This window comes from Mytilus edulis, chromosome 3 (genome assembly GCF_963676685.1).
Source record: "Mytilus edulis chromosome 3, xbMytEdul2.2, whole genome shotgun sequence".
Taxonomy (NCBI): Eukaryota; Metazoa; Mollusca; class Bivalvia; order Mytilida; family Mytilidae; genus Mytilus; species Mytilus edulis.
This window is the reverse complement of record NC_092346.1, coordinates 103,141,025-103,155,339: the sequence shown is the minus strand read 5'-3', so window position 1 is coordinate 103,155,339 and position 14,315 is coordinate 103,141,025. Positions and strand designations below refer to the sequence as shown.

Below are 14,315 nucleotides of genomic sequence, written 5' to 3'. Positions count from 1 at the left end.
ATTGCAAAGATATCCAAACAGTTCCAACTGGTGTTCTAAAAATAGATACAACTCATCATCGTTACTTGACTTCTGAAAATAAAAAAGTTAAAACATTACTTTCTAGAAAAACGTAAAAAGTCAACAAAAAATCATATAGGGTAAGAAAGAAAATTTTACTTATTTATAAATTTTAAACAAATTGTGAAAGATATAAACACCTACATAAGATTTTTCATGTGTTTAATTTTATTGAAATTGATGGCAATAATTGAAATCATTCTTCGGTCAAAGTAATGAACAACGTACCTGTGCAAATTTAGATAGCTCCATCCAGGTACGTCCAGTAGTAGTAGACACATATACAACTCCTTTCTCTTTACCAATTTTCTGTCCTAAATCTGTGTAAAACACACAGTTCTACAAACAAAAACAATTTTTAAAATCAAAAATATTTTTCATGGAATATCTTGCAGGTAATTACCAATTTTGGTTCATTGTTGCAAACTCAGTTTTCAAATATCGACAAAATAAAATAAATATAAGTTACATGCTATTAAAGAAATGTAATGTTTACATTTTCAATTAACACAAGATGTATCATAAAATTGAGAATGGAAATTGGGAATGTGTCAAAGAGACAACAATCTGACCTAAGAGTAAAAAAGCCAGCCAAAGGCCACAAAAACAAACAATGTTTTTCCTCTTACCCTATTGCCTTTCATCAGCCAAACTTCTGTGATGTATTTTTGATTATCTGCTATAGAAACACCATCACAAACACATAAAACCTTCAGTAAATCTAAATATCTGTAATTCTGAAAAAGAAATCAAACAACTCATGAAAATGTAAATTTCCGTGTTTTTCAATAATAGGTGTATAAAGCTATCAGTCTTCAGGTTCTAGGATGATATAAACAGATTGCAATTGATACAAAGATGGTATTAAACAAAAAAACTAGAATAAATCTTATTGGATGTACTCTTCATATAAATTATGTGAAAACAGAGGTTTAAGAGTAATATTTTAAAAGTTACATTTACTTAACATCCTATCGTTATAAAATACATTATAAGTATAAATGGTATGAAAAGTTTGGGGAAATTCACAAGTACTTGAAATAAATATCAGTTAATTTAAAAACAAATCATTTATAACATGTGTAAAATCTTCTTTCAAGAGATTGCATGGCAATTCATCCTAAACTCTTAAATACCTTGTCTCTCCGTAACAATTCCACAAACTTGTCAATATGTTCTGTTGTGATTCTGTCAACAATTTTTCTGTTGTCTTTAATTAACTCCATCACCATGTGTGCAGAGTTTAATCCAATCATTCCCTACAAAAAATATTTATTCAATATAACATAAGGTCTTGTCTGAAAATTATTCACTGCCTTAAGATTTCTTATAAAATCTTGTTACATTGTTACACAAATTCCTCTGAATTTTTTTCAAGTCATTTACAAATTACTGTACATTGAGAACACAATATTATTGTGACCTGCAGATCATTTTAGGTTGATATTTAGTATCAGATAACTGTTTCCATTTCATTTTAAACATGCCTTTTTATTAAACAGTTTTAAATGGCATGTCGAGTAGAAACATAACATTAGAATAAACTCAAGATATCCATGTTAGCTTGTACTAGAGAAAAAGATTGCAACCTCAGTCAAAACTGACATTACAGAGGTTCTGCTGTACAGTTTATATTAATAAGAAGATGTGGCATGAGTACCAATGAGACAACTGTCCATCCAAGTAACAATGTGTAAAAAGTTAACAATTATATGTAAAAGACCAGCTGCCTTCAACACAGAGTCTTGGCTCACACAGAACAGCAAGCTATAAAGGGCCCCCAACATGACTGGTGTAAATCATAAGATCCTTTTTGTTTTAATGCTCTCAAACATTTTTTTTGCCTTCTAAACTTATATCTCAAGTATACCTATGTTTGGTTTTTCTAAGAAACATGGGAACAAGGAAATCAGCATTTTTTTAACATTACTCAATGCATTTTCACAAGAAAGTGTGACTGAACAGCATTTACAAGATATCACACATTAAGCTTACCTCTTTGTACTCAAACTGTGATAGGAAGAAGTCAATGTACTTGGCAATATACAGTTCATTCTTTCTACTATCTCCCTTCAAGTAGGTATACAATACATCATATGCTTCCACAAATATCCTTGTTAAATGACTGAAACGATAAAATAGATCAACATTACATCATATGCTTCCACAAATATCCTTGTTAAATGACTGAAACGATAAAATAGATCAACATTACATCATATGCTTCCACAAATATCCTTGTTAAATGATTAAAATGATAAAACAGATCAACATTACATCATATGCTTCCACAAATATCCTTGTTAAATGACTGAAACGATAAAATAGATCAACATTACATCATATGCTTCCACAAATATCCTTGTTAAATGATTAAAACGATAAAACAGATCAACATTACATCATATGCTTCCACAAATATCCTTGTTAAATGACTGAAACGATAAAATAGATCAACATTACATCATATGCCTCCACAAATATCCTTGTTAAATGACTAAAACGATAAAATAGATCAACATTACATCATATGCTTCCACAAATATCCTTGTTAAATGACTGAAACGATAAAATAGATCAACATTGATCATAAACATATAGAAATATCCTTATTTATTATCCAAAAATAGCTCTATATGGTCCTTCAAATGCAACTTGTCCATTAAACCATATGTATGCCCTACTTGCACTGTTATATTTCCATGTTCAGTGAATCAAGAAATCTAGGTCAAAATCCCAACTTTGCATATGTTTTTAAAAGTTAACATTCTAATGTACAGGATTTTCAAGTTAATGAGACCTAAACTTTACGGTAAACTATAATAAATCGAAACTTTCATACAGGACAGACACAAAAGGACCAAATAAATAAATGCCCCCTTCTACTAGTCTTGATATAAATGATTTTTCCTGGGCCTATAAATTCTAGACAACTCTGAAAAGTATTTCCTTCTTTTAAACCATGTTCATTGAAGTTAAACATGAGGTCAATGTCCCTTTAAGTTTATGAAAAATTCAACCTTGAAAAATAAACCATGAAAAATATAGTCAAGACAAGGTGACCTTTGCCAGACTCAAAGAATTACAAGCATTTTATAAAAACTTACTGTTGATCTGCAGTTCCTCTGAATGGGATCTGTAACAGGTAGACTAGTAACTCCACTATCTGTGAATCACAAAACAAAGTAAGAGATAACTGAACTGTGTTTAAACCTTGACCTACGTGAATTTAAGTTTTACTATCGCAAATTGAGTTTACCAATCAACATGTAGCAATGTCAATGCATTAAACTTGTCAGCTTCAATGAGAGCCAGACAGGTAGATAGGAATTTTATGCTGTTGTATTGTAATCACAGTCATCAATATAAAATAATTGTATCTTACAAGCTGACATTCAGTAAGGTGAAATAACTGCATTTTTCTTTTGTATCTGTCATTGAAAAACTAGTGCAAAATATCTCCATTTTATGGTATTTTGTATCAAAAATTCATATTTATGTCTTCACAAATTTTTGTGTTCTTCGATCTGCCTTTTTTTTTTAGCAGGGATATCATTTCACAAATATTAAAGTTCCATTACAGCATCTTGTAAATGATATCTGTACCTACCCTGAGATTTCTCATTAGTTTCTGTCGGTTTTTGTTGGGTAAACTATCAACAATCATAAAGTCTTTCAGTTCTGACAATGCCTGAAAAATAATTCATTACTTACATTGTAATAAATATTGACAAGAATGTGTCGATGGCACTATCATTTTCTATGTTCAGTGGACCATGAAATTGGGGTAAAAATTTGAATTTTGCATTAAAATAAGAAAGACCATATCATAAAAGGAACATGTGTACTAAATTTCAAGTTGATAGTACTTTAACTTCATCAAAAACTACCTCAACCAAAAACTTTAACCTGAAGCGGTACAGACTAACGAACAGATGCACAGACCAGAAAACATTATGCCCCTTTACTATCGTAGGTGGGGCATAAAAATATATTTCATTTTTTATTATTAAATGGAAATCTCCCTCATGTTTAATGATATTAATTTGATCCAGTATACTTCTAGAAAACACAAATGGAAATTTCCCTCATGTTTAATGATATTAATTTGATTCAGTCTCTCATGTTTAATGATATTAATTTGATTCAGTCTCTCATGTTTAATGATATTAATTTGATCCAGACTCTCATGTTTAATGATATTAATTTGATTCAGTATACTTCTAGAAAACACATGAAGTGTAACCACAATCAAAATGTCTCATGTCCTAAAATTATTGGGAATGAATAAACCCAAAAAAATGAGGTCAAGGACATTATATCTTCATCAGAAAGATATCTACACATCTAATATTTCTACAGACCAAATATATTTGACATATACACAGGACAATGTTTTTTGCTTTCTTGATAGAAAAAAAAAGTTAGATTTTAGACATCATATATATACACATTCTATTTTGCCTAGAATTGAATACAATTGTACAAATTTAACCTCCCAAAGCCAAATCACATATTTTTCTGATGTTATTCTGAAGTATAGCAGATTTTTAAGTATGAATCTTCTGCGTGTTCTGATGTTTGAAAATTTAAAAACATATGACAAAGACTAACACAATTAGGAGATAACTGTTCTGTATTGTACACCTGGCCTTTATTCCAATTCTGATGTAAAATTAGCAAAACATGCCATTTTCAGGTAAAAAACAGACATAAATTGAAAATTTAAGGAACAGTTGTGTTAGTCTTTTGCATATTAGTTTATTTAGATGTAGCATCTTATGCATACAAAATTTCTAAAAAATCTAAAACACTGTGCAACTATATTAACTTTGCCTTATTACAGAAAAGACCATTAACTTTTAAAGAATATTCATGCATAGCTTTTAACAGTTGCATTACTGTTACTAACCACAACAGCATCATGGGTCATTTTAGCATTCAGCTGGACACCATCTTTTTTCTGAAACAAAAAATAATAGTAGGATGTGAGTACATAGAAGTGATGAGAATTTAATTATGTAAAATTATGAAATCAAAAGAAGATAATTGAACATCACAAAAAATAACCCAACATTAGTGTTGACTGGTTAGTGATCAGTAGAGATGAACTACTTGGAGGACTACTTTGACACAAAGACCCCCTGTAAACAAAGATGACACAAAGACTCCCTGTAAACAAAGATGGCATAAAGTCCCCCTCTAAAACAAAGATGACATAAAGGCCTCCTGTAAACAAAGATGACACTAAAGCCCCCTGTAAACAAAGATGACATGAAGATCCCCTGTAAACAAAGATGACACAAAGACCACCTGTATACATAAATGACACGAAGACCCCTTGTAAATAAAGATGACACAAAGATCCCATGTAAACAAAGATGACACAAAGATCCCCTGTAAACAAAGATGACACAAAGATCCCCTGTAAACAAAGATGACACAAAGATCCCCTGTATACATAAATGACACGAAGACCCCATGTAAATAAAGATGACACAAAGATCCCATGTAAACAAAGATGACACAAAGATCCCCTGTAAACAAAGATGACACAAAGATCCCCTGTAAACAAAGATGACATAAAGACCCCCTCTACATAGATGACATAAAGTTCCCCTGTAAACCAAGACACCATACATAACACATATCATTGTCAACTCATTAGAGTTCTATGTTCTGACAACATAACACATATCACTGTCAACTCATATTTGCCAATCATCTGATTTTAATTTAAAATAGCTATTAATTGCTATATATTTAATTTATATTTCTAACGGGAAACATTTTACTATACCTTTTTACGTGAGCAATTCTCTTTTAAACAAACTGATAAGTTTTTTAAAAGCTTTAGAAAAAAAAAATAGAATTCAGTGCTTGCGAGAAAACTAGAACAAATGAAAATGGCTTTAAAAAAAAAACAAGTTTTAACAAGATGAAATATGTGATAAAATATTGTCATTTGCCTGCTACTTACATCTCCTATAAGCTTTTGCATGAATGGTACCATGCCTGCCATGTAATCAAATATTTCTACTAGTTACTTACATCTCCTATAAGCTTTTGAATGAATGGTACCATGCCTGCCATGTAATCAAATATTTCTACTAGAAACTTACATCTCCTATAAGCTTTTGTATGAATGGTACCATAACTGCCATGTAGTCAAATATTTCTACTAGATACTTACATCTATAAGTTTTTGTATGAATGGTACCATGCCTGCCATGTAGTTAAATATTTCTACCAGATACTTACATCTCCTATAAGCTTTTGTATGAATGGTACCATGCCTGCCATGTAATCAAATATTTCTACTAGTTACTTACATCTCCTATAAGCTTTTGTATGAATGGTACCATGCCTGCCATGTAGTTAAATATTTCTACCAGATACTTACATCTCCTATAAGCTTTTGTATGAATGGTACCATGCCTGCCATGTAGTCAAATATTTCTACAAGATCTGAGGACACTCCTTGGATAGTAAAGGCATCATCATACTGTTTCTCTTCTATTGTACTTATCTACAAATTATCAAAACACAAATGAACATTTTGAATATGGTATCATATATAAGTTTAGACTGCAGTGTTTTTTTAACATTACTTAAATTTTAAATGCTAAGCCTTATTAAATTTGATTTCTTTCTAACATTTTTAACATTGGAAACAAGAATATAAATAACATGTCGTTTTTGTTTATCTATTCTTGCTGATCAATTTTGCTTTTTATAAGTCTTCTTTATCTACTAAATTTCTTGTCAAAAAAGCAAAGAAAATGTTATCAAGAGTGCACACGCTAAAATGTCTCGCCTTCTTTACTAATCATTGATATTATGTTGATAGTCCTAAATATAAAGCTTTATTACAACTGTCACATAAACTCATCATTAACCAAGAAAACTAAACATTGATCAATAAATTAGGAAAAACAGACCAAAACCCAAATACTCAACACTTTGAAATGAACCGTGAAAATGAGGTCAAGGTCAAATAAAACCTGTGCGACCGACATATAGATCATAAAATATTTTCATGCACCAAATATAATTGACCTATTGCATATAGTATTAGAAAAAAAGACCAAAATTCAAAAACTTAACTTTGACTACTGAACCATGAAAATGAGGTCAAGGTCAGATGATACCTGTCAGTTGGACATGTATACTTTACAGTCCTTCCACACACCGAATATAATACACCTACTGCTTATAGTATCTGAGATATGGACTTGAAAACCAAAACTTAACCTTGTTCACTGATCCATGAAATGAGGTCGAGGTCAAGTGAAAACTGTCTGACGGGCATAAGGACCTTGCAAGGTACACACATACCAAATATAGTTATCCTATTACTTATAATAAAAGAGAATTTAACATTACAAAAAATATTGACTTTTTTTTCAAGCAGTCACTGAACCATGAAAATGAGGTCAAGGACATTGGACATGTGACTGACAGAAAGTTCGTAATATGAGGCATCTATATACAAAGAATGAAGCTTCCAGGTCTACCACCTTCTAAATTATAAAGCTTTTAAGAAGTTAGCTTACGCCGCCGCCGCCAGATCACTATCCCTATGTCGAGCTTTCTGCAAACAAAAAAGTTGCAGGCTCGACAAAAATCATGGTTACTAGTCAATAACTCCTATATAGTCATCTGATGATTTCATCTTTCTGACAAATTTGTAGATCTGGTTCTGCTGATAATTTTCCTTTTTCAGTGGCTGTATATCTATTACGGTTTTCAGGATCATCATAATGAGCAAAACACAAAAAATGGTCATATTCCTAATTTGGGGCAATTACTCACTGAAAAACTCAATCAACAATTTTCACTATCTTGTCTTGCTGATTATATTTTCTATCTACAGTTTCTATCTCTTTTTTTATTGTTTTCAAGATAATAGTAACCGATCTATTTTCAGCCAGATCTGCCATGTTGGTGGGTGGCTGGGATCATCAGACACATTTGATTTTGGTCAAGTTTGGTTAAATTTGGCCAAGCAGTTTCAGAGGATAAGATTTTTGTAAAAGTTCATGGACAAGTGATGAGAATAGCTTATTTCGCTTTTCAGGCCAGGTGAGCTTACAATTGAGTTGCTTTAATTCAAAGTGTAATGAAATAAAAATATCAAATAAAACAAGCTGCAATTATTTATTCTTTTATTCAAACAACTAAATAATTGTAAAAACCAACAAAATGATAGTTTAACTCTCTATCTACAAAGACATACAAGATTTTAGATCTGAAACAAAAATGAAGCTCAATAAATTGTTTTATATAATGCATATCTATCATAATGACGAAAAAGGCAAATAGAATATTTCAGTGTACAGAAGAAAAAAACACTCATGCAAATGTAGTAAAAATAAAACAGATATCATGCATAAAGAGAAAAAAAAAATACTTCCTGTATTCAATAGATAAATTACGAGACACATAGACTTACAAATCCACTGTAGGCTTTAGCATGCTTGTAGGAAACAATATCATATTACAATATCTGATCACTTCCTGTTTATATCATATCTAGAGAGTAGCTTTTAGGCTTCATTTTATTCATTACTTCATTTTTCAAATAAAATGCTTTGCTGAGCGACGCCAGATATGAATGCAGATATTTTAATCATTACTTCATTTTTCAAAAAACTAAATAAACTTTCAAATTAAATGTCATTTACTCCTTTATATCTTTTATTGGAATTCTTAAATATGACATGAACAGAGTTGATGATGGTGTATGAACAACTGATTCTTATATTTACAGTGTATAAAATTTTACACATTGTGTTTGTTTGTACTCTTTCTGTTGCACATTGTGTTTTCTTTTAATTTATTTAACACATTGTGGTTTTTTTTCTCTATTAACACATTGTTTTTGTATCCTCTCTATTTACATATTGTGGTTTTTTCTTTCTTTCCTAGGAACCTTCCCCTTTCCCAAAAATGTTTACTGAACAACTGTCCATACAACAGGTTTTGGTTTACAATATGGATTGAAGAAAGGGGTCCTTCAAAATGTGAGAATTATGGTAAATGTAAGTGTGTGGATTACATTAGATTTAAATAATGAACATTAGGATCACAAAAGAAATTAAATATATATATATATATAAAATGTTACTGTTAGTAACCTATTACTGCTGATTTAGTCAAACACAAGCAAATTTTGACAAACTTGTCCAAAAGACAGAGTACAAAAGTACTGTTTATTCAATATTCTATTAATTTGATAACGTTAACAGTAATATTTAAGGTTCCCTACTTACATACATACCTGTTGTAACCCCTAAAGAAATTTACATTTATACAGAATATATCTTATACCTAGGATTTAAAACAATGCAGGCCATGCATAGGATGTAACCCCTACAGAAATTTACATTTATACAGCATATATCTTATACCTAGGATAGAAAAGAATGCCATAGCAGACCAGGCATAGGACATAACTCCTACAGAAACTTACATTTATACATCTTATATCTTATACCTAGGATAGAAAAGAATGCCTATCTTATACCTAGGATATAAAACAAGACCATGGCAGGCCATGTCTAGAACTGTATGGTTTTCTTTCACAGCAGCATAACATGAACCACCTGTCTTTGAAATTTATTTATTAAAAAATAAAATTTGTACAAAATATTTAAGTTAATGCAGACCATTTTGTTTCTTAATTTTAACTTTCCATATGTCATATACACTTTCAATTCATTCAATGGTCCACTTCTAGGATTTAGAATACTGAGGAAAGTAAAATGTGTTTGTTCATCAATTCCAGGATAAACAAGTTAATTTCAAAGAAATGAAAAAGGTTATGTGCTTATAGTAAGACATCTGACTACATGCTTGAAAGGAAGCTTAAAAAGAATATTCTGAATTATCTGTCTATACATAGAAACAATTTAATATTAGAATGATTCTATAAACTAGATTTGTATTGTATTACATTGTTTTGGTATTTGTTTTACAGTAATCATACTATGAGTATGATCTCCAATCTGACAGAAAAATGTAAGTTTACCAGTTATTAATGTTTATAACAACTTAGGCTTACAACTAGAGTAAGTTTCCAGTTGTTGCTTCTCAATAAAGCTGTTGTACCTCTTCTTGACCCTCTTGAAACATGGTAAAAATGTCAGCTTTCGACTTTTCCCTAAAAGAGTAGAGTTTTTTCTCTACTTAGAGTTAGCATTAACATAAATGAAAGATACAAAATTAATTATAAATTTAACACACATTTGGTCAAGTAATAGAATTCAGTTAACACTGGCCAATCTAAAATATTAATTTCTGATGATTAATGTATATTAAAACAACAGACAGATAAACTCACTTGTTTCAAAGTAGCAGTGCTCCATTTCAATGATCCCATCGAGCTATCCTCTTCTTGCTGTGCACATTTTCTAACATAATCAACTGTAAAAATAGCAATTGACGTTCATCATTTCTTTTTCTTTCATAACTTCATCTATTCCAAAGGCACATATAATCTCAGAGTTATCAAGATATCAGTGGAGAATAGATTTTAACCTAGCTCTATAGGTGGCTGTCCCAAGTTAGGATCTTTGTCAGGAGTTGATGTTGTATGTTAGGGTTTTTGTCCACTTCAGTGTTGTGTTTTAATGTTGGATAACCTGTCTTCTGTGCTAGAGGCAAGATATATTGACCTTTCAAAAGTACCTGATATTACTACCAGTTTTTAATGGAGAAGGAATGACCCAAAGTATTAGTATAGTGTTAGCTTATAGTCTATGTTTTTCTTGTTATCTTTACACCCAATTCTTTGCCTTTAAGTTCTCTATTTAAAACACTGAGCTCTAGAATTTCAAAAAATATATGAGTCTATTTTTCCAATAAAAAAAACATAATGTTACCAGTGAGCCAATATCTTCAATGCAGTAAGATGAAACTATAAAAGTTGAACCAAGGACATGATATACAAGTATATGCATACATATCAACAAATTTGTCCAGAAGTCAATTGAAAGTATTGCTTTGTTCAGCTTTCACACGTTTAATATCTAATAGAACGATGTATTTATACATGTTTATCTCTGTATTACCTGTTAAAGCATGAAGCCATCTCTTTGATACTACATGTTCTATTCTACAATAACTGTCCAAAGGTACTTCATCATACTCCTGCAATTAAATAAATATCTCCCTTAAATAATTACTACAAACTGACCAGTTGTGTTGATATTTTGTTACTGTTATGAAGAATTGAAGTTAATATTGATTCTTAAACTAAGCAACAGTAATTTCATTTCGTTGTCAATAAAAAGGCATTATTTGGGAATGTAATACAAGTAAGAGGTTTAGCTAGCTATAAAACCAGGTTGCTCCACCATTTTATACCTAAGAAATTGTCTGTACTAAGTCAGGAATATGACATTTGTTATTCATTTGTTTGTTGTGTTTGAGCTTTTTATTTGCCAATTGATTTGGTACTTTTTTTTAATTTTTCCTCAGAGTTCAGTATTTTTGTGATTTTACTTTTTACTAGATTTGTGTTTTGATATGATACAAATATGATAATCATAACTTGATACGCTCTCTCTTCACATAAAATATGACAACTTAAAAAGTCCAAAACATAATTTTCTGCATGTAAATAAAACCAATATTACCCTGATAACTGGATGAATCCTGAATACTGTATTTGGGTCCATATGGTCACCTGTTAAGGTCACCTTCTGTAATGCTTTGTCTACTGTTAGATACTTCCGTGAACACATGTGTATAATTCTGCATTGCTGTTCCCACTTGAGTACCCCACCATCGATGGGACCAGTCTGAAGCTCAATCTGCCAGTAAGTTACAGCTGATGTACTCGGGAATAATGTCTTGGGATTATTCTGATCCATTGGTCTCATTCTCAGATGTACTGTTAAGTAAATTCAAATTATTGTCTTATATTGTGAAAATGTCAACATTGCTGTAATAAACAATTACACATTTTTCCTTTATTCTCTTTACAGTGATTTTGAAACAAGGCCATTTTCTACAGAATTTTTCATTTACATCTAAAAAGACAGCTTCTAAGCTTCTAATCTGTCTTGTTTATAGCCAAAGTAAGTTGTGTGATCACTCATAAAGAATTTGTGCCACTACTTCAGCTGGTCAATAGTCCTGCAGGGATCTCCACAGCCTTAACTTTTTTGTACATGAACAGTTTTACTACTTGTTTTGAGAATTTTCATTTTACTCGTATTTTATAGTTTTAAAAATTATATATTAAGTTAAATTTTCTTTTAAATGAATGAGTAGCCCCAAGAAATCCAATAATGAAGAATTATATTTTTAGTCATCCATTGTAGAAAGATACATTTTTATGTATTGTTATGAAACATTTAATTTTGATACAAGTCTATGATTTAGTATGATTAATAATAAGAGTATTTCTTTCATATGTGTTGTGTATAAATAGTTAAATAATTTGAATCTCTTTGTAGTTATAAATTAAAAGGAATCTAACCATCCTCCAAGAGTTCATCATCGAAAAGTCCTTCAGCCACGAGGTAGGCCTCCATTTCTTTATGGTAAAATCTTATGATATCACCAACCTTTAAAATACGAAATAAAAACTGTTAAATTTCTTCCAAAGTCTACAATAAGGCAATAAATACTTTGCATATAAATGAAATTGTTAGACATTCAGAACTCAATTCAGAAATAACTGTGTCTACAGATTTATAGGGATGTAAAAAGAGATGAAAATAAGTATACTTTGTATGTAGTTGAAAAACTCTTCATAATTAAAACTTAAACTGTCAAACACAATTTTATAAAACTACAAAAAATTATTCAAATAGTTATCAATACATTTTAATGAGAAGGGGTAAGACTTAATTTTTGAAAACTATCAGTAACAAACCAAAAATTATGAACTAATGGGGATAGTAACTAATGGGGATAGTAACTAATGGGGATAGTAACTAATGGGGATAGTAACTAATGGGGATAGGAACTAATGGGGATAGTAAGTTTTATCTATGCTTGCTTACCCTGACTTTGTTGTCATCTTCTATATGGGGTTTGTACTTCCTATAAACTGTAAATCCTGTCTGCTGCACTGATAAATTCAACTCAAAACTGAAACATAATCAAAGAGCTGATAGCTCTGAAGTGGAAGAAGGTGAATAAAAGGTAACTTGAATTACCATAAAAGCAGCCCCACTTACCCAGGCTGCTTTGTTCCATTATCGTTAAAATGTATTTTTTTTCTTCAAACAAGAAAAGGTCATAAGTACATGGATTTCCCATCCGTACAATCATTTTCTATGTTCAGTTGACTATGAAAATTAGGTAAAATCTTTAATTTGGCAGTAATTAAGAAGATCATATCATCAAGAGGAACACATGTGTACTAAGTTTCAAGTTGATTGGATTTCAACTTCATCAAAAACTACCTCGACCATAAACTTTATAACCAGAAGCAGGACGGACGGACAGACTAGAAAACATATTGCCCATAAATGGAGCATAAAAATAGTAAGACTTGTTACATACCTGCCAACTTTTGAAAGTTCCCATATGGGTTTTTACTGCACAACAACAAAATTAAAGGTTACAATTTTTAGCGATGTATTTTGCAAGATCTGGATTGTCTAGAAAAAGTGTCATATTTGTATGAACTTACATGACTTACATGCCTTTTCCTTAAGTCTGTTTGCATAATTCTAGTTATATATTAAATCGGTAGAAAATTTATACATGAAGCTAGCAGAAGCTAGACTATTAGCCTAGTTGCACATATTGTATGTTGACTTCTAACCAGTTATAAACAAATTTAATATGTAAACTTCAATTTAATCCTTGAAAGGAGGTCTAAATTAATAAAATAATTTATAAATTTTAATTTTTTTATTTGTCCAAAATCATTTAAATTCATTTAATCAACATCCTTTTATGATTATTTGATTAAAATATTAATCATTTATAGTCTTTTTACCATTTACATTTTTAAAAGCAAAATAACTGAAAACAGGATAAAACAAAGGGAAGTAACAAAAAAGTATTTCAATATTCCCAATACACATCGTTTTGATAACACAACGGCAGTTAGCCGGAGGTAAACATCGTTGATTACCAGTATGTTTGACACCCAAGCTGTCAAGTGAAGCCATATAATTATACATCTTCTTTGATGTTCAGGTAAAATTTAACACAGGTGTCAATTACACCCGTACAGTAGTAAGAAATGATCAAATATGGCGTTTGAAAAATTTCATACAGGGAGT

The 14,315-nt window shown here is 30.6% G+C and overlaps 1 protein-coding gene across 1 annotated transcript in view; it reads right to left on the bottom strand.

Moving 5' to 3' along the window:
- Positions 1 to 14,315, bottom strand: part of LOC139514694 (inositol 1,4,5-trisphosphate-gated calcium channel ITPR3-like) — a 127,544-nt gene that overhangs the window by 78,505 nt on the left and 34,724 nt on the right. Inside the window, exons 8-22 of the mRNA XM_071304200.1 lie at positions 13,080 to 13,167; positions 12,551 to 12,638; positions 11,703 to 11,959; positions 11,136 to 11,214; positions 10,406 to 10,488; positions 8,516 to 8,539; positions 6,464 to 6,589; positions 4,973 to 5,023; positions 3,671 to 3,751; positions 3,168 to 3,226; positions 2,056 to 2,185; positions 1,197 to 1,319; positions 690 to 797; positions 289 to 399; positions 1 to 72 (exon numbers count right to left, since the gene is read on the bottom strand). Coding sequence (XP_071160301.1) covers positions 1 to 72; positions 289 to 399; positions 690 to 797; positions 1,197 to 1,319; positions 2,056 to 2,185; positions 3,168 to 3,226; positions 3,671 to 3,751; positions 4,973 to 5,023; positions 6,464 to 6,589; positions 8,516 to 8,539; positions 10,406 to 10,488; positions 11,136 to 11,214; positions 11,703 to 11,959; positions 12,551 to 12,638; positions 13,080 to 13,167 — 1,480 coding nt within the window. The remainder of the gene's footprint in view (positions 73 to 288; positions 400 to 689; positions 798 to 1,196; positions 1,320 to 2,055; positions 2,186 to 3,167; positions 3,227 to 3,670; positions 3,752 to 4,972; positions 5,024 to 6,463; positions 6,590 to 8,515; positions 8,540 to 10,405; positions 10,489 to 11,135; positions 11,215 to 11,702; positions 11,960 to 12,550; positions 12,639 to 13,079; positions 13,168 to 14,315) is intronic.